The following is a 27,067-nucleotide window of genomic DNA, read 5'->3' on the forward strand; positions in this document are numbered from 1 at the left end:
GGCGGTTTGATTTTGCTATACTGTTTAATGTCTCAGCATCCAAAATTATGATGGAAAGTTTAGAGAAAGCTGATCTGCATTTTCCCTCCTGAGAAATACTTTTGAAAAATTGATTACCTCTGCTCTTTCACTAACTCTCACTAACATTCATCTAGTGAAAAGGTCAATCATTCAACATAAGGATGACAATGAATATTGAACCCTCTCTGTTCAAGCCAAACTTCCAGCCAGCCGAGCAGAGTACTGTCTCCGGTGCCCCTGGGCCAACTGGCACACTGCTGCCTAGTGCAAGGCTCAAAGCCCTGCCTTGAGGCCAGGTTGGGAGCCGCTGCAGTCAGCCAACTGTTGCACGCTTTTAATTAAATAGTGAAACCTAAACCTGCACTAGGGGTAGTCTTAGTAGGTGGTGAGTAAAGCACAAAGGACCCCACTGGTCATAATCTCCTTGTGTGCCCTGGGTTTCAACACTACACAGGAGACTTTTTCTTAAGGTGCTTTCCTATTAATATTTTTTTATAATAACACAGGAGTTCATGGAATTCAGAACAATGTGCACAACTGGACCAATAAAAAAATCTTTGTGTTTATAATCAGTGAAGATTGTCATGTCTAAATAAGCACTGCTTATTTAGAAAAACTGTTGTTTTGATTATAAAGTATGTTTGAGATGGACACGTTTCATGCATTATTTCTATAACATCTAAACACATTTGATACAGGAAGATGCTTACATCGATTTTGAGTACAGCAGCAGGCGTACAAGGTGTGTCAGGTTGGCTGCTCAGGTTGGATGTGATAGATTCTTCAGCTAATTGTTGGTTTTTATGAATGTCTGGATTTTTCCCTTTGCTGATTGTGTCTGTGGATACAAGAGGCTTGGTATAGACTGAAGAACGACCTGAAGAAGACAGAACAGGAGGAGAGTACTGGGCCAGGGTTGATTCTGCTGCCCTCGTGACCTGGTGACATGGAAAGATAGAATAACAGAGATCATTTTAGATCAAAAAGAGCCATGAATAATGCAAGATTTCCCCCGCATATTTTCTCCATCTTTTACAAAACAATAACAGCCCACCTCGCTGTTACCAAACCAGTAGCTGTTGACATACCATTGTCATATCCAGCAGGTTGTGTACTTCCAGCTGCTGGTACACACTCTTCCTGTACTCCTCCATCAGCTCCTTCTTCTTTTTGGCCAGATCATAGTCTTCCTTTTCAATCGCACATCGCTTCTCCACATCGTATCTAGCCAAACGCTCCCCGACCTGGAAGTGCAAAGAATATGGAGGTAAAAGCAGCCCTGCAGCTACACTGTGACTCTACACTACAAGCTTGAACAGATGAGAACAATTTACGAGATAAGATTTATGTCAATTTGTACCTTTAGTGACTGCAAGTCTATGTACTGTTTGCTGCGTGCTGTTTTTTTCTTCTTCTCCTAAATTATAATTTGAGCTGTCAGGAGAGATAGCTCAAATTATAATTTTCCATCTTGTAAAGCTGCGCTATTGGTGAGAGATTTACTACACTTCAAATCATGAGCCATTATTAAAAAGAATTTGCATTTAGTGTTGAGGAGGCTATGGGTCTTTATTTATTTGTTTATTTAATTGACATGTTCTTTATTGGAACAAACTATGAGTGTCACCTGACAGGTTTTACAGGATGTAAAATTGACATCAACTTCAGAAACTCAGACATAACATGTGAATGAGGAAATTCTAGTGAACTAAATTCAGTAGCTAATTTGTTGCCAACTGAAAGAGTTTCATGAACTCTGAACTTGCATCTACTTACAAATCTAAGTGTAAACAGAAAATCTGCATCTTCAGTTTGATGGTTTTCATACGAGAACTCCTGAAAAACTTGTGCAGCTCAGGACGGGCAGTTTATACAAAGCTGACCTTTCTGACATGTACCACACAGTGGGAGACCGTCTCACTATCAGAATGACCCCATTTTGATTAGATAAGGGACCTGCCTGGACACAGCAGGGAAGAGTCAGCAGACATGATGCCCAATGAAATCACTAAAAAATGACCAGTGTTGTTCTCTTGTGTATATGAGAGAACATGTAACAGTGAACATGGAATATGGAACTGATAAAACAAAACTATTAGTGTCACCTGACAGGTTTTACAGGATGTAAAATTGACATCAACTTCAGAAACTCAGACATAACATGTGAACGAGAAAATTCCAGTGAACCAAATTTATTAGCTAATTTGTTGCCAACTGAAACAGTCTCATGACCTCTGAACTGTTTCGATTCAAATCAACTAAGATATATAAATATATGTGTGCATTCGTTCAACATGAGTGGTCTGGTAGTAGATCAGTGACCATCTGTGGAGGCATATCCATGAAGGGACGCACAGCCTTCTACAGGCTAGACAACGGCACCCTGACTGCCATTAAGTACCAAGATGTCTGTTGACAGATGGCAGTACAACAATGCCTAGTGTCATGAAAGAATTGATAGCATTGACTTGTCTGACCTAAATTCAATAGAACACCACTGGAACATTATATTTTGGTCCCTCTGCTGCCACCAAGTTGCACTGAAGGCTGTCCAGAAGCTCAGTGATGCCCTGGTTCTCCAAGGACAGCAAGTGCTGTCTCATTAGGAGGATGCCCTGATGTTGTCAGGTTTACATGCAAGCAGTTGGGGACCACACAACCTATTTAGTACTATTTTTAGCTGCTGCAATGAAATTTGGACTAGCCCGCCACATGTTTTTTCACTTTGATTTTAGGGGTGTCTTTGAATTCAGTCATCTGTAGGTTGATAATTTTCATTCCCATCAAAAAATGTGGCCTCCATTCATCCCCAGCTCGTTACCTTCTCCATGTCAGTTTAGACATCTCACATGAGTTTTCCCATAGAGATCTGATGTGTTTTCTCAGCATTTCTTAAATTTTTTTGAGTAGTGTATAATTTGACTGTCCAACGTGAAAGAAATACAGCAAGCCAAAACCTTCTCTTGTCTTCGTCTTGTATGTCCCTGCGTTTGTCAGATATCATGTGACATCATAAACCATTCTATGACATCCTGAGGGTGTGATGACAAGGGATTTACAGGATGACTACCTTGGCAACCACCGCTTTTATGCCATGCTAACAAGGTGTCTGAGTGGGTGTGTATGTTATCCAGTTACAGAATGGCTTGCAGTTGGAGATGGGAGAGAAAATATCCAAGTTCTCCCTTGCTGCAGCTGTCGAGCTTATTAAGAATTCATGGTCTGCATGGTAACGTTTTAGACAAAGGAGGTCTGCAACAGGAATCTGAACAATGTTTAACAACTCCTGTTACAAACAGTAGTGAAATAAATCTAGATATCTGTGAAAAAAGTGGTGCAAGTGAGTCCACAATTAAACTAAATTCCAGCAATACAGTTGTTGGAATTTTCTGGGAAAGCCTGTTGTTGGAAATAGATGCATGAAGTAAGGCGGGGCATTTAGCATATATTTGCTTGTCCATCTTTACATCTGTCTCTTCATATACTATGTGTGTGCTACAACAAAGACTTATTGCCCAAATTTACACTACTATCCGAATGCCATAGCTCACTGTACAGTACCTATTTATTAGTACCATGATCTAATTCCTAGCAGCTACAGTACCTTTTGAAGGTCAGCAATAGCCTGCTTTAAATTCTTGGCTTCCTCATATTTCTCTTGCCGGACCATCTCTTGTTTCTTTTGGTCCAGGAGACGAATGATGTGGGCAACTTCGGGGTCCTGGTACATATCAAAGGCCAGATCGTCCAAGGGGGAAATGGATTCACATTTGCTGAGTTGAAAACAGGACAGACGGATAACAAACATTGGAGAAATTAATTATATGGCTTGACACACCTGTCTTGTTGAAGCCGAGATCATTTCAGTGTATTATCTCTTAATTGTGCAATTCTTCACCAGCCCCCAAGGGATGTTTCACCTAGAGGTGAAGCATCCCTTGGGGGTACATATTAAAAAAACATATATTTCAAAAAGTGTTTTTTCCCTGTACTGGCCACCACCTGCATCATCTACCAATGCACGTGACCTTCAGTTCCTGATTGGTTGTCTTCCAGACTAAATGGCTTTGTTACACAATGTTATTGTCACAAGAAAAAGAAACCAGGGTTCAATGACTTAGCCTCACCCCATGAAGGTCGACTCCAAGGCAGCCTCCAGCTGGGTACTGTTGAGGTAGTGTTCGATCAGCTGCTCTCTGCTTGGCTGGGGGTAAACAGATGGACAAATTACACACACGTGCGTACTGTGTTGAGGAAGACATGACTTTTAATCCCACTGGCTTATCCTAAAACTAATGATCCCTCTGCATCTTTAAAATGTGTTGATCAAACAAAAGTACTGCACCAGCAACCACCTGGATCTTACAATGGTATTAAGATAAGAACACTAACTCACTCAAATACACAAACACATGCAAACGTTATCATCACCCTCAAGGCTATGGCCATATGGAGACTAAGAGCAAACACTGCTTTTACCTTGAATACTAAGCAAGGCATTACACAAAACATTGCCACTGATGACATTCTTGCTCATTATCAGCAGAATTAAACTTAATAGTAAAGAAGACAGACTTTTTCACAGAATATTGTTCCTTCACAGTAATGTGTAAGAACAGTCATACCATGTTGCTCTTATGCTCTCAATAAGAAAAAATACTGCAAGAGAAAAAGACACGTTTGTGTTTTTATATGTCATTTTTCATAGTCTTTGCATGATTTATGTTTAGAATAGAGATTCTTTTTGGTCATATTTTTTAGTTTCGTGGGGCACCAAATGTTTTGTTTGGATTGTACGCCGGTCCAGACTCTTTTAGTGCAGAGACATGCTCTTGTAACAGTATGTCTCTGTATCATTGTCTTGCTGAAATATGCAAGGCCTTCACAGAAAAAGATGCCATCTTGATCAGAGCATACGCTGCTCTATAACCTGAGACGATGGCAGCGTTTCTAGATCATGTTCATGTATGGCTCCTTCTTTGCATAACAAAGCTTTAACCTGCACTTGTGGATTTCTCCACGAGCTGTGTCCACAGACAAGGATTTCTGGAAGTGTATTTAAGCCCATGCAACAATTTCCACGACAGCATCACATCGGCTTTTAAGCCGCGTCCCTTCTACACAGCATTCTTGAAAATTTCTGATGATATTAAGTCTTCATAATTTAACACTGAGGAACGTTATTCCACAATTTCTAAACACAGTTTTCTACAGATTTGTGAAAATGTGGCTCTCTGATGTTCTTTTTTTACCCAACCATGTTAATGACCAGTTAACATAATTAGCTGAAAAATGTTTTTACAGCTTTAACTTGTAAGTATCACTTAAAAGAAACCTTTTGTTTCTCCCGTTCCAACTTTGAGATGTGTTGCAGCCATCAAACTAAAGATGTAGGGTTTAAAATTTTTAAAAATAAAAAAACTAAATCTTTTATATATACCGTTGTGAATAAAACATGGCTTTATGAGATTTGCCAACCATTGCATTCAGTTTTTATTTACATCTCACATACATCAGTTACTAATATTTATTTTCTACTGTGAAAAACCAAGTTAAACAAAATTAATTTTGATATTTTTATGACACTTTGCACAACCAAAAGCACAGGTAAAAAAAAAAAAGAAACATAAAGACAAATATGGTTTGGTATTGTAAATGTTCGCTCATTGGTACACTTGTATAGCGCAGTGGGACCACTGCATAAAGCATAGTCATTGTTAATATTATTAGTAATATGTGGTAAATGTCTTTTAAAATGCACATTCTAAAAAAAAAAAACTACGATAACAGAAAAATGGCAACGGTGAGTTTCAAAGGTTAAAGTTAAAGAAGTTGTTATTAAACTGATCATTGTAGTTGACGAGCTGCTGTGATTTTTTTTCCTTTTCACAATTTGGATTGCTAACAATTTAAAGCAGCCAAAAGTTAAGCTTTTTCTTTGTATTCACACCACAGTGTCTCTTCCATAACTTCCACCCATAAGGCAGATATAGGAGAACAAGATCTAGCCGACCCTCTGGGCAAGATCACTGCTGTGATGGAAGTGCTCAGAGTCGGATTAGTAGACCAACAATGCAAAGCTTGTTCACTGGAATCTGTGCGACAGTGTGTCCATGTTTTTCCATGTCTGTGTTTGTGTGTGTGTGTGTGTGTATTTTAAGGTGCTCTCACTCCTCCAGGAGCTGTCCATCTGCAGGACTATCTGATTACACTGACTAACTAAAGGCCTCCTGTTTGATACATACTGTTGCATACTGCCCTCCCTTTGTTTCTCATTACTAGATGCCTGACACATATATACAAACCTACGCACAAACACACACACACACACACACCACTTAGGTAAACACGGGTGCATCCACCACATATAATCACATAGCACAGTAACAACACAAAATACTTCATTTGAAGATAAAGTGACTCAACAACTCCAATCCAATTATATTGAGTTGATGTTTATAAAATTAATAAGTAAATATAAGTAAGTCTGCACAGATTAAAACAATAAAAAGAGGGGAAAACTGAAGCTTTGAAACCCAGTTTATTGTTTAATGATGTTCTGTGAATGATAAATAAACGCAGACAACATGTGAGGAATACTTGACAAGTTCTGTTTGACAGACATGTTCATAGCTGTGGTTGGTTCAGCGTAAGCAGACGCATGATAAGAAATGAATCCTTCTCTGAGCGACTGTGACTGAATGTGACTGAATCACAGCACAACATCGCCACCTACTGCTGAGGGGATAAACATAAGTGAAGGGTGATATGTGAGGAGAGTGCTCACTTACTATTGTGTTAAAAGCATTGCCATCCAAAGCATCTCCCAGAACATTAATGGCAACCAAACCAACCTGAAATCATTAAAAGAAGATGACGATGGTGAGCGAACTAAAGTAAGTAAATCAAAAGGTAAAGGAAATCATTCAAAACAAAAATCAATAAATAAATATAATGAATGATAGGTAAGTGTGAAGCAAATAGAGGACCCATCTAATTACAGTTAAAGAAAATGCTCTCTGACAGATTATCTATGGTATTGAATTTAGCCTGGTACACAGACACCAACAGACCCAAGCACAGACAAGACCCGCCCTCCGTTAGGAATGTGTGGGGGTTCTGATAGGATGTGTCCTGCGATGACACAGCAAGGCACAGAAACTTTACGGTGTCGAGTTAAGGCTGACCCACACCTAGAGGAAAACATGCCCATAATTTCTGGTGTGTGGGAGTGGTACCCTTTTCTTTGTCCAATGGCTGAATGACACATCCATGGCGCCATGTAAAATTACTTGAACCTTTGAACGATTAATAATAAATTTTCACAACCTTTATTCGTCTTCACTCATAAGAAAAATTAACCCGACATATAACACCCCATATTTCCTGTTTTTAATGACACAAGCAGTTCAAAGTTCAATAAATAACGAAAGAGAGCTGTAGGAGTTCAAGGTAAATAAAATCATTATAATAATGTAAATTCTATAGATTTTTTAGAAAACAGGCTTCTTCGGGGATAGCATAAGAAGAAAGCAAAAGGATTCAATCGGGCTCTTCTCCACTAATGTAAATGCACATAAAGCTTGTGAAGTATAGAATATAACTGACAACGTGATTACAGCAAATTAATTCTCTGCATAAATAAGCAGAATTCATAAAAAATGCAAGCCTTAACCTTCTCAGACCAGACTACCCTTAAATAACTCAGTGGCCACAGTGCATTGTTACCATGTAACAGAGTACCTGATTATGGTGATTGTAACGGTTGCCATAGTTTCTGTGGAAGGTTATTCTCAGATATGTTCCAACGGCATCTACATGGACTGACTTCAGTTCCCGAGCTTTGAAGCCTGTCTTCTCATTGTCCGACAAAGACACATACCTATGTGAAAGTAAAGTTTTGTTAGTCTGGGTCAAAATTCCTTCTAAGATATTGATGTAAATGACATTTACAAGAGTAGAAATGATTACTAAATTTCAGTTTGGTGATTATATGCTATCAAGATAGTGCACGTCTCAGTGTGGTAATTCTATATATTCAACAGGAATGGACAGCTAGTCTGCAGAATAAGACCGAACCACAGAGCAAGCCTGCATCTATCCTGTTTCTGGTATGTTAGGTTAATAAACAAAATGGATCCCAAATGAAATTATTCATATCAACCTAACGTCCAACAAAAGGATGTGGAAATTAAGCCTGGCCAAGTCTTCAGTCTCACCCAAGTCTGTGAAGCTGCCTGGGGAACCCTGGAGAGCTCGTTTCAGGAAGAGTGTCACCAATATAGAACTCAACCTTGGTTGAGATCATGTACTGATGAGCCAATAGCTGCAGCTTCCTTACCCTACTTCTTTCAACCAGCTGGAGCGTGATGTGCTGAGGGTAGGAGCACAGCCTGCAGTAAAAGTGATCAACACATGTTTCTTTAAGTTGAAAAGTAAAAAAACTTAGAAGTCACAAGAAAAATGACAAAGGGTACAGCCTTTGAGTACTAGATGCTGGCCTTCAGTTTTACAGGAAATTTCCTCTTGACTACATTCTGATAACAACCAGTGTTGAAATTTTCCATCTTACAGATGAAGTAAACTTGTCTTATGCCTTTATTCAGATTAAAAAACTTGCCAGAAAAAAGTTTAACCTTTATGGTATTTTTTATGGTACCTGCTGGATCTCCAGCCGTTGACTGTAGGTGCATGCACCATGAGCTCCTTAGCACTAAAGTTGTCCTCATGACTGGAAGAGCTGACCACAGTGAATCCTATCTTCCTTGGCATCCCTCTGTTGGACACTGATAAAACAAACAAAAAAATGAAGTGTTATTATTTATACATATATGTCCTACACCTGGGTGTGCCTACCCTGCCTTTTGCCCGTGCAACTGGGATAGGTTCCAAGCTCTCCAAAGTATCCTGCAAGCAGCATGGACATACTTTGTGAGTGGCGCAGAAAACCACTTCATGCTGCCTGGAATAAGTTTAGGTTGGGTAGGGTAGGGGTTAACTGGTTTTCATGTTAGCTGGTGGAGCTTGTTTACACTTTCCACTGTCCGTTTTACAGATGCTGCAACCACAAATTTCAGAAAACAATACAAATTATACAAATTAAAAAATATATTTGAATACATTTAAAATTTAAAAAGCCCATTGATTGGGCTCATATATATTTGTTTTTGTGACTTAAATCACAAGGGAACACTTTTCCCTTGACACCACCGATCACCTTGATCAAAACATGTACGTATTATATGCATGCATCGTGTCAGCTGTTTAACACCTGTTAATGTTAACTGATGATCTTCATAGGCAATTAAAATTCGTACCTGGGTACTTCCATTTTATAATTCCCAGAAAGGCACCTTTGTTAATAAATTAGTGTCTTCCTTCCTATATGGGCTGTTGAGATTGTGACGATTTACGAAACATTCCTGTGTTAACTGCTAGGATCCTGAGTTTGAAACTGAAAATCAAAGGGGTTGTGTTGAATGTTGTCAGTGTATTTGCCCCACAGGTTGGATGTTAGCATAAGTTACCACGGTGATTTAGACAGATAGGTAGAACGCCATGTTCTTACTTTGAGCGCTACGTAGTTCGCTGCCTGATTAATCTCACCTCGTAGTACAACCCTTTATGGGTACAAGCTAACCGTTAACTATCAGCCCACATACCGTAGCTAACTAAGGTAGTCTAATGTCTAGGGGTTTTGAAATCTGATACATTTCCTGGTGACTATGTTTCTTTGCGTCCCACAACATTTTTCTACATTTCTGGTGTAAACAGCGTTTTCCTGCGTTTACCTTAAAGGTATCTTACCACAAACATCACCGCAATGTTGACAGCTCGAAGCCCCATGTCTCCATAACCACCGCTGACAACAACCACTGCAGACATGCGCAGTCGTGAACGTCGCAGTCTAAATGTATTGTGGTCAGTGTAGTTTTATCAGCAGCATTGGCTAGCGACGTTTATCATTTTAATTCGTCTTTTGCACGTTCTTTTGTATGTTTTTTGTGCGTATTTGGATACGGTAGGAATTTCAATAAATTCATAAACGTTTTGTATTGTGCTTCAGAACAGCAATAATACGGCAACAATAATAAAGGAAGTTTGATCTCACCTTCAGAATAAAGGCATAAAGTAGCAGTAGCTTCAAGATTTGTTTTTCAATTATCTTAGCAATAACATGACGACAGCAAAGGCAATAAAATGCAAAAGAGACTAAAACACTAACTCTTTGCTTAATTTCTTAAAGCTACATTTTGATACATTTACTAGAGTTTCGTACACACGCCCATACGTGTATTTCTTTTAAATGATATTCACTTAGTTTGAAAATTTTAAACGGAAGTTGTGAGCTTTAGCACACTTGCATCAATCTAGCAGCATGGATGACACGAAGAAATGGCCAGAAGTAGAAAAAGCAGCGACAGAGAAGAGGCGTGAGTTGGTTTTACAGGGGCCCGCTGTTGATAAGAGAATTTCCTCAAACGGGGGACTCGACTCCTCCATCTACTCTCTGACACTACTGAATTATCTGGAAGTTAGCCAGTGCCCCAGTCTGACAGAGATCCACGAGGATATCCGGCATCTGACAAACCTCCAGAGTCTCATCCTGTGCAGAAACAAGCTCGCATCCATCCCTAATGTCATCGGCAACCTCAAGTCTCTAAAGGTCCTAGACCTGTCAGTCAACAACCTTACAGTCTTACCAGAGGGGGTCACCCAGTTAAGGGAGCTGAACACGCTCAATGTGAGCTGTAACAACCTGGAGGTCCTGCCTGAGGGACTCTCTCAGTGCACCAAGCTCTCCTCCATCAACATCTCCAAGAATCGCGTCATCGGGTTTCCTGCTGACTTTTACTCTGAGAAACTGGACCTGCTCAGCACCGTGGTGGCCTCTGACAACTTAATTGAAGAGCTGAGTGGAGAGATTCACAAACTAGCTGCTCTGAAGGTGAACTCCATTCACAAAAATGTTGTTTTCCACCAATCAACAAGTGTAAACCTGCCTTAATTTTATTTTGCTCGACACATGGCTCACCACAATATGAGCCATGTTCACCAGGGCAGGAAAGCTCTTAACATATGATTTAAGATGGCTTTCACTTTTTGCTAATATTATATGCTGGATAAACTGTCACATTTTTAAACATGCTTTGTAAATAGAAGGTCCTATATGTGTGCCCGCTTGGTTGCTGTAAAAGCTTAAATTATGTACACTTAAACTTCAGGGTACTTTTTTAGAGTGTGAGACTCCTGTGACACTCTGCCCTTGTTTTTGTCTTCCTCTGGCCCATCCTTGCAGGTCCTGGATCTCTCCAATAATAAGCTGAGAGAGATTCCCTCCGATCTGAGTGACTGCCCCAAGCTGAAGGAAATCAGCTTCAAAGGCAACAAGCTGAATGACAAGCGTCTGGAGAAGATGGTCAACGGGTGCCAAACCAAGTCGATCCTCGATTACCTGAGAGGAAAAGGAAGAGGCAAACAAGGGGAAGATAAAGGTGATGCTGACGGAGGACGCAGCACAGACAAGAAAAAAAGGCAGCAGCAGAGGAAGAAGAAGGAGAAGGCATCAGATGAGCAGGATGAGGTGGAAGAGCTGAACAAGATGGTGGTGAGGGTTCTCCATGTTTCAGATGCTCCTACGGCACTTACAGTCAAAGTGAGTGCAGAGGTGAAAGATGTGAGACCCTACCTGGTGTGCTGCATAGTCAGAGGTATGAACCTAAAGTCTGGGAATGCTCTCAAACGGTTTCTGATGGCTCAGGTAAGATCCAAAACCTCACTATGATATTAATTCGGCATCACATCTGACATACCCAAATATGTGTTATAGAGTCCATAAAGAATAGCTTTTTGTTTTTCCAGACAAAACTTCACGATGACTTGTGTGGTAAGAGGACCATAGCAACCATTGCAACTCATGATGTGCAGCAGCTCAAAAGTCCCCTTATGTATGATGTCAAACAACCTACCCAGCTCAAGGTACAAATGACAGAGAAGTCTTGTTTGTTAAACACTCTTTAAAAAAAAAAGACTCCTAATTTCACATGTTTATTCACCATTAGATTGTTGCGCTGGGTCGGAAGGAGATGACCGCCGTCGAGCTTATAAGGCATCTTCATCTAGAGGCTGAAGAGCTGAGGAAGCAGAAGAAGAGGCAGAATGTTACAGGCCTCCACAAGTCAGTACTGCATGTGACCTTTCCACACAGCACAAGCTTTGTTAACACTGGGTCAAAGATCTCCATTAGTCAGCCTCATAAAACCTTTGTGTTCAAGGCTCGAACCAATTTTAAGGACAAAAAACAATTTATGTAAAAAAATCCAAGGGACTGTTTAGATTAGAGGTGTGCGAGATGTTTAAACACATGAGGGCAGCAGAGGTGTGTCAGACCACAGAATTGGTTTGAGTATTTTGGCCTTGAGCACTAAGTATTGTTCTGTTTAAAAAAAAAAAAGTCAGGGGCAGTGCCAAGACTTCGGCTGAGGTTTCAGAAATAAATACCAGAACACCTAAAAATGAGTTTTAAGTTCTGCAAGGTTAATGGTTTTAATTGCAGACAAACCTCTCGCCTATTCTGTTGTCTCTGTCACCAGCCAAACAGTTTTTTGTTCTTTTTGTGTTGTTTTTAAAGATACCTCCAGCTTCTGCAAGGAAAGCCACTCTATCCATGTCTAGTAGATGCAGAAGGTGACGTGATTTCATTCCCACCAATCACCAACAGTGAGAAAACCAAGGTGTGTACATGTGGATATTCTCCCTATCTTATATTAGTCATTTACATTACTTTTACAGAATACAATGGATTTGATTTTTAGAGAAATAACAAGTCAGCTTGCATTCTGTCCTGATTTAACAAGACAGAATTAAAGCTCATCAGAGGTGCTTATCAGCTGATGTTCTGTGCATCATTGTGCTGTTTTTATGTCTTTTCGTGATCTGACGGAAATAATTACATGAGCTTTACTGTACAGATCAAGAAGACGACCAAAGAGTTGTTCGTGGAGGTCACGAGTGCGACCAGCCTGCAGACCTGTAAAGATGTTATGGATGCTCTGATTGTAGTAAGTGCACTGCCTTTTCTTTAGTGAATGATAATTTATCTCTGTATCACAACACGAGACAGGGATGCACAGTTCTGACTGTAATACTTGTTAGAGAGACCCTGAAGGAAAAACAGTGTCCTGAGGGTAGCAAGAGGAAAGTCATTCAAGGTTCAGTCCTAAGTAAATTTAAGGGGAATGTTTTTGAGCAAGTGAAAGCCTCAGTCATGGTAATGTGCTTGGTAGTTAATGGAAAACCTTTTAGTAGACTGACACTGCGAGGATAATGCTACTGGTAAGGCCGGAATGGGGATTGATGATGGTACACACGTCTGGTTTAGGAAATCTGTTTAACAGAATCAGTTTTTTTGCAGTTTGCAAAGTCCACTAATTTTTTCTCCTGAGTGGTATTTCTAGGCCGTTAACATCTTGTCATGAGCGGTACTGTTTGGAGGAAATGAAGAAAGTTGAAGAAGAGAGCTCAGAAAGGTGTTGCAACCTGTGAGCAGTGTACAAAGCCGGACTTTCTTAATTGTAGAACTGCTTAAATACAAAAAGGAGTCAGTGCTGTGACATGAAGTGCTTTAAATTCCTAACAGAGGTTTTTGAGTAGAATGAATCAAAGAAAGCAGAGACAATCAGTGACATTAAGAAGTACCTTTACTTCTATGTGTGTGTGTGTCTGTGGAGCAGTTTTGTAGTGTTACACAGTATTTGCACCTTATAATTGGCGTTTTCTTACTACACACCTCGCAGAAGAATTGAAATTTTCCATGCTTAGGCTGATTATTTAATGTAAAGGCATTATAAAAAAATTATTAAAGGAGAAATTTTCGGTGAGTGTTATGCAGCGCATCAAGTTCCAGCCTTTTTCCAAAATGGACAAATTAATTTTCTTTATATAAAAATGGCAAATTGAAAAAAAAATGCTTGAAGTCCTTGCAAATCTTTTGAAAGTAAAAAAACCAAACAAAAATATAACGTGTATAAAAGAATTCACAGCCTCTTCTCAATACTTTGTTGAAGCACCTTTGGCAGAAATTACAGCCTCAAGTCTTTCTGAGTATGATGCTACAAGTTTAGCATACCTGTAGTTTTTCTCATTATTCTTTGGGGAAACCTCTCAAGCTCCATCAGGGTTCAATGAGATGTTGAGTGTCATGGCAAAGGCTGTGAATACCAATGTGTTTTTAGTTTTTATAAAGAATTTAAATCCAACCTTTTTCACTTTTACATTATGGGGTGTTTTGTATAGACTTTTGAGGTGATCTGATCTCTCTCTGAGGGACTTCTTGGTAAAATAACAATCGAAAAAAATTGCATACACACATTTAACAGGCAGTTCATGTTTCTCTGCAGAAAATGGCAGAGTTGAACAAGTTCACAGCAGAGCATCAGGAAGAGGCGGGGTCAGATGGAGAAGGGGGTGGCCCACCAGTGCCTGCTGACAGCAGCGAGGCATCCAGCCAGCTGATCATCCAGCAGGTGCGAACGGTCGACCAGGACGGGAACCTGAAGGTGGTGTACCCGTCAAAGACAGATCTCTCCAACGACATGAACAACTTGACTATTATTTGGTAACAGTGCATTGGATTAAACCTCATGTTTGTACTCATTCACATGCTACGTGAAGTTATTTTAACAGTTTAAAGGATGGGGCTGTGTGAGCATTGAGGCTCATTTTTATGACTTTGACTTAAACGTGCTTCAAACATACAATAACAATGTCGAACAATGGTTTATTTTGAAAAACTCTGACATTGTTAATACATGTTGCTGATTCATGTAAAGCTTTTTGAACCATAATTACTTTAATAAATCCATTTCCAAATTCAGCGATCATGCTGTGCATCTGAGGCATCATTTTTAAAACGGAGATAGCCATTCATGTGGAAATGGTGGTTGATTTTAACTCGGGGTAGTCACTTTTTATTAGTGGCAGATTTTATTGGCTTTTTTCAGAATTCCTTTAAAAAAAACAACTTTTCAAGTAAGTCATTCCTAAGTAGGTTTTAATAAACTTTATTTCTGATTGTAGATATTGACATTCTTGATTACAGCTGCTCATGCAGAATACAACCCAAACAGGAAAAATAAACCGCATCATTTCCTGTGCAGCAGCACAACATAAAACAAGACTCAAAGCTTTTATAGTATGCAAATTTGCTATGTTTATTGTGTTATGCAGATTGTACAGAGTTGACAAATATTATATATTTCCCAGTGAGAAACCACAAGAATAACAAAGTGTCCTATTCAAAATTTGAATGAGACAGAAATTTTAATCTTATATTTGTGAAAGTAAAGTAAATGCTTGTGACATGAAACTAATATCAGAGACGTTTATGGAGTGATGGTGACAGGATCTGCAAAAGAGTGGAAAACAAAGGTATGGTAAGATTGTTGCCATATTCAGTGTGTATCTTGCATTTCTCCACACCCCGACACAAAAACTCTTTATGGCTAGATTGGCTGTTTGCACTGACAGAGCTAAACAGGTACTTACAATCACAAACGTAAGACACCTCCAGGTACTTGTACGTGCCAAAGCAGGGGTCTCCAAACACTGAGTTGCTGGCGCTGATAGTACAGCTATTTTTCCCGTTACACCTGTAAACGTAGAATGGCATGACTGAAAAGGGCCATTGAGTCACTGATCCCATGGAATACATTACTAAATATGGGCAACATCTAGAATTATTTTCTTTTTTTTAATCCTCGTATATAAAACCTCCACCATCGTGGTTCATTCTTTGCCTTATTTCCTTCCGAAGTGAACAAGGGAACTTGTTTATGCTTCACTCACTGACCTCTCAGCGACTTTGGGAGTGGGGTTTGAGCAGTACACATTTTGAATCTGAGAGTCAGGCCGCCTGAAAGAGCAGGTGGTCTTGTCAAGGCGTCCGTAGTAAGCTCCGTAGACCAATATTACCTGCCCAACATCTATGCCAAAGAAGAGGAAAGAGGCACGGAATGAAAAGTAGCTCATTTGTAGGTTCGTCACATTGTTCCAACACAAATACAAAAAAACATAATCTTACCACAGTACAAATGTGCCAAAGAACCCTCACAGGTCACTGTTTGAACTGTTAGAAAAAACCCAACAAAAATAAACATCAATCACATCACACAGACTGGTTAGCAGACTCATGCAGACATGTGACTGACTTGCTGGGAAGCAGGTGTAGTTGGTCTCCAGGTATTTGAAGATGCCGACGCAGGGATCCGAGGTACGAACGACATTTGTGTTTATCTCGCACACCTTCCTGCCATCACACCTTTAGGAATAACAGTGAGTGTTATGTACGTAGTGTATATAACATAAAATATATAGAAAAATACCTGAAGACTCACTGGCAGTTGAGCACTAAAATATAATACCTTCTCTTAAGGATATCCACGGTGCCGATTTGAGAGCACTGTGTATTTTGAAGCTGATTCTGAGGCCTGCCCTCACTGCAGGTCTCACGGTCTTTACGTCCGTACAGTGCAGCCTGCACTATGATCGCTCCATTATCTGTTAAACACCAAGGAATGTCTTTTTGCACCCGAGTACAACTATACTGTATACTTTGTCCTTAAGCCAAGATTATATGCTCAGCCAAAACTGTAAAGCACTTTTCACAGCTTTATGAGCTTTCAACACATTTCTGGAAAAAATGTTACTAAGGCAGTATTTTTAACCTGACATCTTTATCATGTTATAACATTAACATTTTCAGGGTTATTTAAGCTGATGTTTAATGTACAAAACTACAATGCTGGTTGATGAAAAATATTTATGCTTTAAAAATCAAGATGTGCTGTTTGTTGTGGATGCTGACACACAGTCTTGGATATTTTACACATACCACAGCTTAAGTGCTGGACATTGATTCCATCATCACAGGTCACTGCTGTCTCCGTGGAAACAACTAAAGCAATAAATATGAAAGATTAAGTATATAGATTAAGTATATAGAGAATAAATGCTGCACTATCATATATTTACCTGATGATGTGAGCAAACAAGCTGTTGCAAGCACTGAAAACAAACATCAGTGTCTATTTTTATTATAAAAGAAAAAATTGCACTTTTTAAAGTTTGAAAAATTTCTCTATTATTGCAGAGAAGCATACATTATTTATTAATTTTTTATAATACATAGAACATATTAACAACAATATTAGTTTCTGCAGATTTTATTAAGTAAAGTTTGTAAATTGGTAACAACAGTTTCAAATCAATCAATTCTTCCCTCATTCTTTACTCCATAGGTAGCAAACACTGTAGTTTATTCTGTAATGACTGAAATCATAAAATAAAAAAATTTACCTCCAATGCATCCTAATTTGAATATGAACCCACATAATTGTCACACTGGCAGTGAATCATTTGTATACTCACGCAGTGTGGTGCAGAGTCTGAAGGAGAGCATGGCTGTAGAAGCTCCAGTCTCGAGAGGCTTGCAGAACTGATAGTGGCTGGGACGGTTACGCTGGTATTTATCCTGCTGGCTCAAGAATTGAACAAGATCTCGATCTTGCACAACTACTGGCTCTTACTTCCTGGTGAAAAAATGTGAACATGAGACCAACTCGCATTGTTGTTCAAGTGCAACAAAGGCAATGGACAATGACTTGTTGTCTTTGGGCTGTAATGATGATGATGGTAAGAACTTCACATAATCAAAGTGGTTTTTGTTTTCAAGCCCAACAATGGGCTCATTCATTATTCTTGAAAATGAATCTGTTCCGAACATATTTATTACAGCTGATTCATGGAAGGAGTATCCATTTCCCTTCAGGTGTGGTTAGATTTCAGGCTTATGGCTTGGTGACACACTTTACTATGTTTACACGAGAGTTTAGGTTTTTAAGAGGTGGCTGTGTAAATTTGTAAAAGGTAAATGAGTCAGAACTTCAGGTGTTTAAAAGCATAGGATAAAATGTGTAAATAGGCGAATGAGGGTTGTAAAAAGCAATTTGAGTGCTCAGAGTAGAAAAGCGCTTTGTAATTAGGTCCATAATTTGTCTGACACATTTTACCTCTCTACACTACTAAAGTGGATTTTAAATCAAACAAAATATACAGCATGTTTTTAGTCCCAGTACTCCTATTTAAACATTTTAATTTATGCCTTTGAACACTTTCTGATTTTCTCACACAGGCTCAGATGGATATGTCAGGACAAATTTGCCTGTTTTTGTTTGCAACTTGAAACAGCATTTGCTTATGAAGCATCTTTGACATTAAGTAGTCACAATAACTTCAGATAGCTCTTTGAGTGGTTACAGTTTATTGTTTTAGTGAACTTCCTGCAGTAACACCTGTTACTGTATTCCTGTCTCCGCCTTCTTAAAGACCCAGAATTACCGCACATCTTGAATTACTGCAGCGAAACTGTACCAGGAAGCGTACATTAAGGATTTTGAACTATGATGTTTAAGTGTTGTCACTGCTGAGGATTCGTGGACACAGATCCTTATTTACTACGCTGCTGTTTACAGTTTAACTTTTTATCAGAACAAGCACTTCTAATTGTACTTTGCTCCTCACTGACAAAACAAGTCCAGTAAATTCACTTTTATCTTTAAGTTTAGGACAGTAATCTGTCTTAATTTATTTTGTTGTTTAGTTAGCATATGGGGAAAAGTCCTGTGGTTATCCATCCGTCCTGTTCGAATAAACCCAAAGTTCAGGAACATCTTCTTTAGATCTGTTCAGTTTTATTCATGTGGCACCACTTAAACAGTCAACAAATTTTGACTCAAATATGTTATATTGTAAGGTAAAGACCCCAAAGAGTTAATCTCAGACAAATGTTCACACAAATGTGAATTACATTCACTTCATTAATGAAGTGAATGCAGTTCAGTAATCAAAGGTGTTTGGCTATAACTGACTACATGTGTATACTGTATCATAAGTGGACAGACATGGATGTAAACCACACCTTAACCATTTGGCTGAGGCAAAACTACCACAAGGCAGTGATTCTAACTAAAAGGTACTCTGGATATTATTAAATGTGAACATATTGTTAAATATGACATTTTTTGTTTGTCAGGTGTCCTGTTTGAAGAAAACACTTGGTAGCCACTTGAATGAATGTAAATAAACACATTTACATGAGGGCAACCTGATTTCAAGGAAATAAAAATGCTCAAATTTTTTATACATTTTTAGACATGAGTTTAAACGGCTGCCATTTTCTTTCTGAGTATTTATTACACGGCGTGCTGCGAGGAAAAGCCTGTTCTAACGTTTGAGTCTAAGGATTATTGTGAGCACCTAACAGCTCTTATTTTCTCTTGAAACTCTTTCATGTGATTCTTGTGTTGGTGGTTAAAGAGGTTTGTCCTGTTTGAGTGGTGGTGGGGACCAGTTTGTGGCATAATTTGGATAGTACAGTTTTCTGGGGCGTGTCAGACTTTTCATAACCAAACCATGTCCATGCAACAGGGGGAGCCCCTCGTTTAACAATAAGGTCCTCGATTTCTTTTGACTGCTCCTTCTGTTTGGAGCTAGCTGGTTCTGCCTCATCCTTGCTGGCCATGCTGGTATTCTCTGTGCCTTCATCTGCGTGGTGACTGTAAGCGCCATTTATAGTTACTTGATGTTTTTATTTGAGGTCATTTGTTTGATGCATATTCTGAAATTTTATATTTGAGAATAATGTATATCATTTCAGTTTATTTTGAATAGTCTCAACAGAAACTTGAGCTTTATTGTGAAAGGTTTATGTGGAAAATAAACAAAACAATGGTTTTACCAGGCGCGATTCTAGGATCAGAGCTTTGGGCGTGCTGAGCACCCAGAGAGTGTGCTTTTGGAAAACATTTAAAGCTGCTGTACAGAATCTTTGAAACAAGCTTAAAACATTTTTAGAATATAAACAGAGCACCCTGCTTCTCTTTACAGCTCCTCACTCCACCAGGGCACCGTTTGGCACTTTCTGATAGTGTGCAAATGTGATGTATGTACTGCGGCAGTCATACAGACAACTGGATGGTCCAAAAGTTAGCCGACCTATTACTGGCTGAGGTTTTAGTAGAGTTGTGGCTGAACCACATAAAAATATATAATTAATTTTAATCTCCCCGATCAATTATAATGTTATGTTGGAATGTTGTTAAAGAGGGTCAAAAATGTTTCAACCCAGTTTGTTTAGCAGATTCTGTATAGCAGCTTTAATATAGGGAGAACACAACTTCCTGATTGTGTGAGTAAAATCAGGTTTTTTCTCTTTGTCAGTTTAACACTTTCTGTTTTTGCCTGTCACTATTCCCTGTCTGTTTTCTTACCTGGTTCTTCCTGACCTTGTACTTTCTCCTCACGTTCCCCTCTTTCCTCTCTCCTTCTTTGGACTGACAATCATACACAAATAGATTGTATTCAATTAGATGAAAAATTACATTAATAGGAAAAAATAGTATTAAGATCACTAACAAAAAGTCATCTCTCAGTGTACTTTCAACCAAAAGGCAAATAACCAAACCACATGAACATCTAATAAAAGATAAATATTGAAACACTCATCCAACATTATTCTTGATTGACGGATCATTTGATTTTCCACTTTTACCTGGATGTGGCTCCTTTTTTAGAAAAAACTTCCTTATATCCATTATTAACCTGGCTATCTCTTTGTACACAAACACAAACACAACAGACGTTATAAGGTTAATGGGCATCCAGTCAGTTAGCTAGTTAGTATCCATTTAAAACAGGACAGTGGTAAAAACAGTAGGCTACGGACAATTTTAAGTTTTAGATTTTATATAGGCTGTATACATTTCAATGGGAGCAACAGGACGGTCAAATGTTGCTGATTTTACTACAGAGCAGGACGGATTGTAGGGTAGCAAACATTGTCGGAAAACACGTTTTCAACACTGCAGGTTACCTGGGTGTAATGTTTTCATGGTCTGACTCCTACCTAACTATATGAAGAGTAACTGGAGGTTAAATGTAGCTAGTATGTCCTGTTTTAAGCCAGGCACTTACACCTCCGCTCCACTGTGCCACCATCGCTCTAGCAGCAACGGCGCTAGAGCCAGAGTAGGGAGGAGGCGAGCTGGAACAAACCATTATGGGAGGGGGGGGGTTATCTATACTTTTGTTGTTAAAATGTTACGTCTCAACCAAGTACTGTATGCTTTTTATATTTTTAGTAGTGTTTCACACAGCAAATATTGTCAAAAAAGTAAGAAATCTTTGGGGGTGCTTTGATTCATTTTGGGGGTGCTGAAGCACCCCCAGAAATGGGCTAAAATCGCCCCTGGTTTGAAACGTTTTCCTTTTCTAATTGTATAGAGACCCCTGGTGGCTTTGGAGGGAATAAATTTCTTAGATGGTAAACTGAGATGCAAACGCCAAGTCCTGGATATTGTTGTAAAAACTAATAAGTAAACATTTGATTCTTATAGTACCAGACCTACATACTGTAATTTATGTTGCACACGCAAAAGCAAAAGTATGTTACCAAAATAGGGGGGAAAAAAGAGAAAGGTGTCTTGAGTTCTTTAAATACTTTTTCAGCTGTGTGAAACCATGAAAGGTACTTCCCATGGGAACAATTTGGATATGCAATGCATCTGATCATCCTTTCTGAGCAGTACACTTTCAAATCGTAACTATTTTTATTGTTACCGCACTACTGCGACTATTACACTTTCATTTTGTAGGAAAACCCTCAGCCTTCGAAGCTACCCTATTTTGCAGAACTTAAAATCTTGGGTTGCAGTTTCACACAGCCAAATTGCCCTCGAGTGTCTGATGCTGGCTTCCTGAGAGTTTTGATGAGTCTTGTGTGACTTTCTTGTATGTATTGTCTGTTTCAAATCCCTGCAAAAAGTTTAATGATATTCAAAACTGAGATGTAATGATTTTTTCTTTTTGAGATGTTTTTGGTGGACGTCTTACGCTTTACTGTTGCTATTAATTTCCCATCTTGAAGAAGTTGGATTTGTTCTATCCCAAACACAGCAGTTACTGTGGCCACATTCTCTATTAAATCTGGGTTGGTTTTTTTATTCTTTAATACACTCTCAACACACTGTCACACTCAAAATCTGGTCAAAAATGTTGAGTCTGCTGTAAGAGCTACCTGTAGAACTTGTGATGAAAGTAGGTGGGATCATGAGACTTCCAATCAGTTCAAATACTTACAAATGTATAGTTGATTTATACCACTTAACAAAATCCTTTTTTTTCCTAACAGGCATTACAACTTTAGACATTTCTATGGCTGAGTGTGGCCAGCCTGGGTTTGAGTCCGACCCACGGCCCTTTGCCACATGTCTCCCTCTCTCTCGCTCAGCTTTCCTGCCATTTCTTGACTGTATCTGTCAATAAAAAACTTAAAAAGGCAAAGAAAAGCAAAATTGTGTTTAATTATTATTTAACGTTTAAAAGAGGATTCAGTACTTCAAATTTGTTGAAGTCAACACTTTCTCATTCCTACATAAGCACAACAGACCAAACAAAGAGCAGTGAATGCTTCCACTCTCAGTGGAGATTTCATTTAATAATTGTATTCTTTTATAATTATTACAATAATTAATAATTTAAACTTTTACTACAGACAGAAAAAAAAGAACACACAAGAATCTCACTCCTCCTTTTATTTGAGTCTGATGTGTGACTCATATCTAGTTCACGGAAAGTTATCCCAGCATGAACAAAACAGCATTTTATACATGATCAGTGCACAAACAGCCAGAACAGGAGAAAGAGCAAAAACAATGGAGAGTATAAGTTACACATTATTGGCTCTGTGAAAGAGCTGACGCACATAAGTAGACTGAAGGTTCGCAGAGTGCATGGAGTGCATCTTTCCTCTGTCAGCTGCTACTGCATGTGTGAATTAAAACAAAAATAACCTGAACAACATTTTCATAGTAATAGTTCAGTATTTTAAAAAGCTCATTTAGAATCCATTAACCCTCAGAAAACACAGAAAGGTATTACAATTACAAGATGTCATCCATTCAGTTATAGCAGATTCACAGCAGAGTCAGAAATCACACACACTGTAACTGTGCCGAAAAAGAAGTTACAGTGCTGTGAAACTGAAAGAGACTACTGCACTTATTCCATTACGTTTGGGTTCGAAAGTAGAGGAGTTTGCGGAGGAAGTTAAAGGAACCGGGCATTTGTTTGTATAGGCCTTTTGCAGAGTTTTGGGAGACTTCGTTGTTAACCTAAAACAAGAAGAGTCAATAATCAGACATCACTGTGTCTAAAGCCAAAATCTCTTAAAGTCCTCAGTTATTTTTTCTGATATATTAAGAGAAGCTCACCATCATCAACATTGTGACTAAGTCAACAGTGGCAGCGTTTTCCTCAAGTATACAGTCCAGTGTCTGGACGTACCACGAGCCCGACTGGGTCTCTCGCCAAGAAACATAACCTGTATTGGTCACATGGCCAAAAAGGTATTAAGGACACATAGATCTGAAAGGCTGTTTTTGTTTGAAAGAAAAAACACGCACCTGGAAAAGTAGAGTAGGACACCAGGATGTCACTCGGCGTGGGCAGGGTGGGTCTGGCGTCTGGTTCATCGGACATGCTCAGAGAGTCGCTGCTGGATGACATTGGAATAGCATCCGTCTGGTCATCCATTCCACCAGAGGATGGTTCGACCTCATCGGGGGACACCTCGAAGCCCATGTCTCTCTCATCTTGGGGACAAACACAAGCTCATTTTTACACCTCACTTGTTCCTATTAATTTTTAAACTGTGCGTTTTCTGACAGCTACCTCCTCCACAGGCCTGGATGAAGAACAGTTTAGGTTTGCCTTGCAAAGACGGGCAATGCTGGCCATTGAGGTAGTTTGTGATGTGCTGCACTGGTACGTACTGTCCGTCCACACCGTACACGGCACCAGGAAAGCGGTTGTGATTCACCTAAGGAAAGAAATATTAGCAAAAATCGTCTTACATGTCAGTCCAGTCAGATGTAGATCACATAATGGCATTTGCCAGTTAAATATTAAAATATTAACTGTAAAAAATATTAAATCCTGTGTATTTCCAGAGTATTCCAGCTGATTATTCTGAAGGGATGCAATGTTTTTTTAATGAACATCAGAATCAGCTCAGCATGTCTTACCTCAGTGCCATGGGACAACATGATGACCACGCAGCAGTCATACTGGGAATGATCCTTCTTCGACAAAGTCAACAGCTCATGTTTGATTTGCTGGAATGTGGAATTAACCGTTAGGTCCGCAATCTTTAATACCCCTCAACACACACAGAGGCAGAAGACCCGATTCTTACTTTTTGTCTCAGGTTCGTCCTCACTTCCACGACAAAGTTGAGTGTCTTGAATCGTCTCTCCAGCTTTTCACAGTCTATGTTGGAGCCCTTGCGATTTTTCAGCATGCTGTGAGGTTCAAACTCCATGTTGTTTATGATGAGGCAGTAACCACACGGGCTCGCGTCCATTTTATAGCCCTAAGGCACAGAGAGGCGCAGAATAAAAAGAAAACAGAAAGGGCTGTCACGTAGGGCTGGGCCATATTATACCGTTCACGGTAATACCGGTATAATGTTAGGCAACGATAGGAAAATGAAATATCGCGATAGAATGGGAGTAAAACGCGCATGCGCAGTGCCTTTGTTTTCATACGCACATGGCCGATTGTTGAGTGAAACAGATGAACCAGAATTGGTTTGTAAAAATGGTGCAACTTCCGTGATGTGGAACTGGTTTGGTGTTTGTCCGTCAGATACACAACAAAGCACATTTTTTTGCAGAACATGCAAGCGGCCGTTGTTATTGTCGTATTTGTCGGACTAAGATGCTCTTAAATCTGGGAGTAATCTGGGTCCTAAACTCCGTATACTTCAGGTCAAACAACACTGCAGCATCACTTAGAGTTAAAAACTGTCTAAATTCTTTCATCTTTAATAAAACGATCAGCATTGCTGCTTTACCAGGTGTAACTATAAAGTTTAACTTCCAGGCATCCATGAAAACAAAAGTTATTACATTTAACGGAGTTAGAAGTTAGCAGGAAGCTAGCGGAAGTTAGCTCGCTAGTTTCGCTAGTTACCTAAGCATGATATTGCATGTTCTGACTGAGAGATTTCTGAAAAAAAATCAAACGTACAGCTCTGCTATCACTTCCAACATAAATGAAGACAGGAAACTAAACAGCAGTGACGTTTGTAGGGTTACTGAAGTTGGGCTAGCTGGTATATAATGATGTGCTACGTGATCGCTAGCGACACAGCTATGTTAGCATAACATAAACAGTGAAGCTGGAGGACGAACACTAACACTTTTCCACTTATAAAAGTTAACGTGAAGGTTCTTCATGGTTAGAAACAAATGCAATCGCATGGCAGGATGCTGTAAACGGACCAAACTTCAGTCAGGTGAACAACTGAGATAATCCATCCACAATACGAGGTTAGTCATTACTATACTGCAACAACATGGGAATAGAGCAGCTGCCAGAGAATTCAACATTAATGAATCAATGGTACAGAAGTGGAGGAAGCAAGAAGAATGAGTTTAATAAAGTTTGATTTATCTGACTGCTTTGTTTCGCTTAATGTGCCTTATAATCCCGTGCACCTTATGGTCCGAAAAATGCGTACTGCACACTGCAGTTTAATGTTGCAAAGCACCTCTTTTTAACTTCAGTGGATATTATACATGGTTATGCTCAGGATATGTCAGCCCATTTCTACTGGAAATGCCTTTTGGTTAAACTTTCAGCAAGGAATTTGCATTTGCACTGTTACATTTTTATAAAGCTTTAATGTCGTAAAAACCAGCTTCTTGTTTAAGTGAAAATAAATGGAAGGTTGTCTTTTTGCGCTAGTAATGTTGTGGAGTTGTATTTTGTCTCGCATCAATTATATCGTCGGTTATATCGTTATCGCAAATTTTCAAATATATATCGTGATAAATATTTTTGGCCATATCGCCCTGCTCTACTGTCACGTAAACATGTAAGTGTGCAGCACGGAAATGGTGCTTACTTGAAGGCTGTCACGTCTTACTCTGCCCGGTCCTGGTCTTGGCTTTCCCCCCCCAGGCGCTGTGGCACACACATTAATACACATTAAGCACAAATAAACTTACAAGACTGTTATTTAAATGGATAACATAGCTTACGAGAACTAGAAGGGATTTCTGGCTTTTCAACATCTTTTCCTGGTTTGTTACCATCCACTGGAGAGGCTGTCAAAGAAACAAAGGACACACAGATGAGTCAAATTCTTATCATCTGAAAGTGTTTGGCTCTAAAGACTCTCACATTAAATATTCCATAATGAAATACACTTACTAATTGGAAGAGGCTGGATTACAGGGCGGACAACTTGAGTGGGTGTTGCGGCTGGAGCTCCATTTTGTAGGAGCTCTGCCAAACTCTCCTGACCTGTCTCCTGAAGGCACTGCAGAAATAAGGGGAAAGCCCGACTCCCACGGGTTTCCAAGTCCTGGACTAACTGCCTGGCCTGGTTTCGTCTGGTCCCAGCGCTCTGATAATAGGAGACATAGTCTTAATTGAGTACAATTATGATATTTTTACTCCCCCTCTAAAAAAAGGAAAAGAAAACCACAGTCCCACGACCTACCTGTATCTCATCGATCATGTCCTGGGTGAAAATTCCTTTTTCCAGAAGGCCATCATAGAGTTTTGATGGATCCAAGTCTTTCACCAGGTTACTCCTGTTCCGCTGAAGAATATTCTTGTGTATTTCATCCATTGTCCATTTAATGCTAACGCTGGAGACACAGGGAAGAAAAAATCTGTAACTAAAAAATTGTTATTTTCGTTTTCGATCACGGGTTAATTCTGTGTCGTCAAAGGAGGAAAATGATCCTACTTCTTCGTAAAAGTGAAACGGGTACTTTGTTGTAGGAGTGTCGTTTACAGTTCGTATTTTTTTTGTCGGTTTCACAAGCTATTTCCTTGTTTACATCAGCGTTGCCTGTGATTGGTCCACTTACAGCGGATGAAGAAAAAAGCGAGGGTGTGTTAGATTTATTTACCC

The 27,067-nt window shown here is 39.3% G+C and overlaps 4 protein-coding genes across 10 annotated transcripts in view; 1 reads left to right on the plus strand and 3 right to left on the minus strand.

Annotated features, from left to right (window-relative positions):
- Window positions 1-9,913, minus strand: part of cep104 (centrosomal protein 104) — a 36,416-nt gene extending 26,503 nt beyond the window's left edge. For 3 of the 6 annotated variants that reach the window (XM_026153879.1, XM_026153874.1, XM_026153877.1), the window contains exons 1-9: window positions 9,829-9,913; window positions 8,681-8,807; window positions 8,241-8,414; window positions 7,765-7,903; window positions 6,813-6,875; window positions 4,149-4,225; window positions 3,626-3,794; window positions 1,110-1,265; window positions 732-959 (exon numbers count right to left, since the gene is read on the minus strand). In XM_026153879.1, coding sequence (XP_026009664.1) covers window positions 732-959; window positions 1,110-1,265; window positions 3,626-3,794; window positions 4,149-4,225; window positions 6,813-6,875; window positions 7,765-7,903; window positions 8,241-8,414; window positions 8,681-8,793 — 1,119 coding nt within the window. In that variant the 5' untranslated portion in view covers window positions 8,794-8,807; window positions 9,829-9,913. Of the gene's footprint in view, window positions 1-731; window positions 960-1,109; window positions 1,266-3,625; window positions 3,795-4,148; window positions 4,226-6,812; window positions 6,876-7,764; window positions 7,904-8,240; window positions 8,415-8,680; window positions 8,808-9,338; window positions 9,771-9,812 lie in introns of those variants that run through there. The other 3 variants (XM_026153875.1, XM_026153876.1, XM_026153878.1) reach the window with 3 other exon arrangements.
- Window positions 9,914-10,334: 421 nt separating this feature from the next.
- On the plus strand, window positions 10,335-14,900 carry lrrc47 (leucine rich repeat containing 47). Its single transcript, XM_026155110.1, has 7 exons — window positions 10,335-10,969; window positions 11,321-11,782; window positions 11,884-12,000; window positions 12,084-12,199; window positions 12,653-12,755; window positions 12,993-13,082; window positions 14,421-14,900. The coding sequence occupies exons 1-7, from the start codon at window positions 10,400-10,402 to the stop codon at window positions 14,640-14,642; spliced, it is 1,680 nt and encodes a 559-aa protein (XP_026010895.1). The 5' UTR covers window positions 10,335-10,399; the 3' UTR covers window positions 14,643-14,900.
- Window positions 14,901-15,113: 213 nt separating this feature from the next.
- On the minus strand, window positions 15,114-21,090 carry LOC113013374 (L-rhamnose-binding lectin SML-like). Of its 2 annotated transcripts, none has more exons than XM_026154223.1 (10): window positions 20,951-21,090; window positions 17,449-17,609; window positions 17,053-17,085; window positions 16,913-16,975; window positions 16,443-16,578; window positions 16,230-16,339; window positions 16,103-16,147; window positions 15,872-16,004; window positions 15,568-15,671; window positions 15,114-15,427 (listed from the first exon to the last, which is right to left on the minus strand). In XM_026154223.1, exons 2-10 carry the CDS (start codon window positions 17,477-17,479, stop codon window positions 15,405-15,407), a joined length of 678 nt encoding a protein of 225 aa, XP_026010008.1. In that variant the 5' UTR covers window positions 17,480-17,609; window positions 20,951-21,090; the 3' UTR covers window positions 15,114-15,404. The 2 variants fall into 2 exon arrangements, with proteins under 2 accessions (XP_026010008.1, XP_026010007.1); XM_026154222.1 differs by lacking the exon at window positions 20,951-21,090 and adding an exon at window positions 20,349-20,382.
- A 1,563-nt stretch (window positions 21,091-22,653) lies between these two features.
- Window positions 22,654-26,998, minus strand: casp9 (caspase 9, apoptosis-related cysteine peptidase). Its single transcript, XM_026154313.1, has 11 exons — window positions 26,900-26,998; window positions 26,648-26,798; window positions 26,356-26,551; window positions 26,184-26,249; window positions 26,048-26,106; window positions 24,332-24,508; window positions 24,162-24,251; window positions 23,809-23,956; window positions 23,541-23,729; window positions 23,349-23,458; window positions 22,654-23,249 (listed from the first exon to the last, which is right to left on the minus strand). Exons 2-11 carry the CDS (start codon window positions 26,777-26,779, stop codon window positions 23,145-23,147), a joined length of 1,272 nt encoding a protein of 423 aa, XP_026010098.1. The 5' UTR covers window positions 26,780-26,798; window positions 26,900-26,998; the 3' UTR covers window positions 22,654-23,144.
- Between the last annotated feature and the right edge of the window lie 69 nt (window positions 26,999-27,067).

Source organism: Astatotilapia calliptera, chromosome 20 (genome assembly GCF_900246225.1).
Source record: "Astatotilapia calliptera chromosome 20, fAstCal1.2, whole genome shotgun sequence".
NCBI classification, from domain to species: domain Eukaryota; kingdom Metazoa; phylum Chordata; class Actinopteri; order Cichliformes; family Cichlidae; genus Astatotilapia; species Astatotilapia calliptera.

Coding starts and splice junctions, on each gene's coding strand:
- lrrc47 (XM_026155110.1), top strand. CDS start 10,400: ATGGATGACACGAAGAAATGGCCAGAAGTAGAAAAAGCAGCGACAGAG. Junction 12,001..12,083: donor AACAACCTACCCAGCTCAAG/GTACAAATGACA, acceptor ATTCACCATTAG/ATTGTTGCGCTGGGTCGGAA. Junction 12,200..12,652: donor AATGTTACAGGCCTCCACAA/GTCAGTACTGCA, acceptor TTGTTTTTAAAG/ATACCTCCAGCTTCTGCAAG.
- LOC113013374 (XM_026154223.1), bottom strand. CDS start 17,479: ATGCTCTCCTTCAGACTCTGCACCACACTGC. Junction 17,086..17,448: donor CAGACTCTGCACCACACTGC/GTGAGTATACAA, acceptor GTTTGTTTTCAG/TGCTTGCAACAGCTTGTTTG. Junction 16,340..16,442: donor GTGGATATCCTTAAGAGAAG/GTATTATATTTT, acceptor TTATTCCTAAAG/GTGTGATGGCAGGAAGGTGT.
- casp9 (XM_026154313.1), bottom strand. CDS start 26,779: ATGGATGAAATACACAAGAATATTCTTCAGCGGAACAGGAGTAACCTG. Junction 24,509..26,047: donor TAAGACGTGACAGCCTTCAA/GTAAGCACCATT, acceptor TCTGTGCCTTAG/GGCTATAAAATGGACGCGAG. Junction 23,459..23,540: donor GTCCTACTCTACTTTTCCAG/GTGCGTGTTTTT, acceptor TGACCAATACAG/GTTATGTTTCTTGGCGAGAG.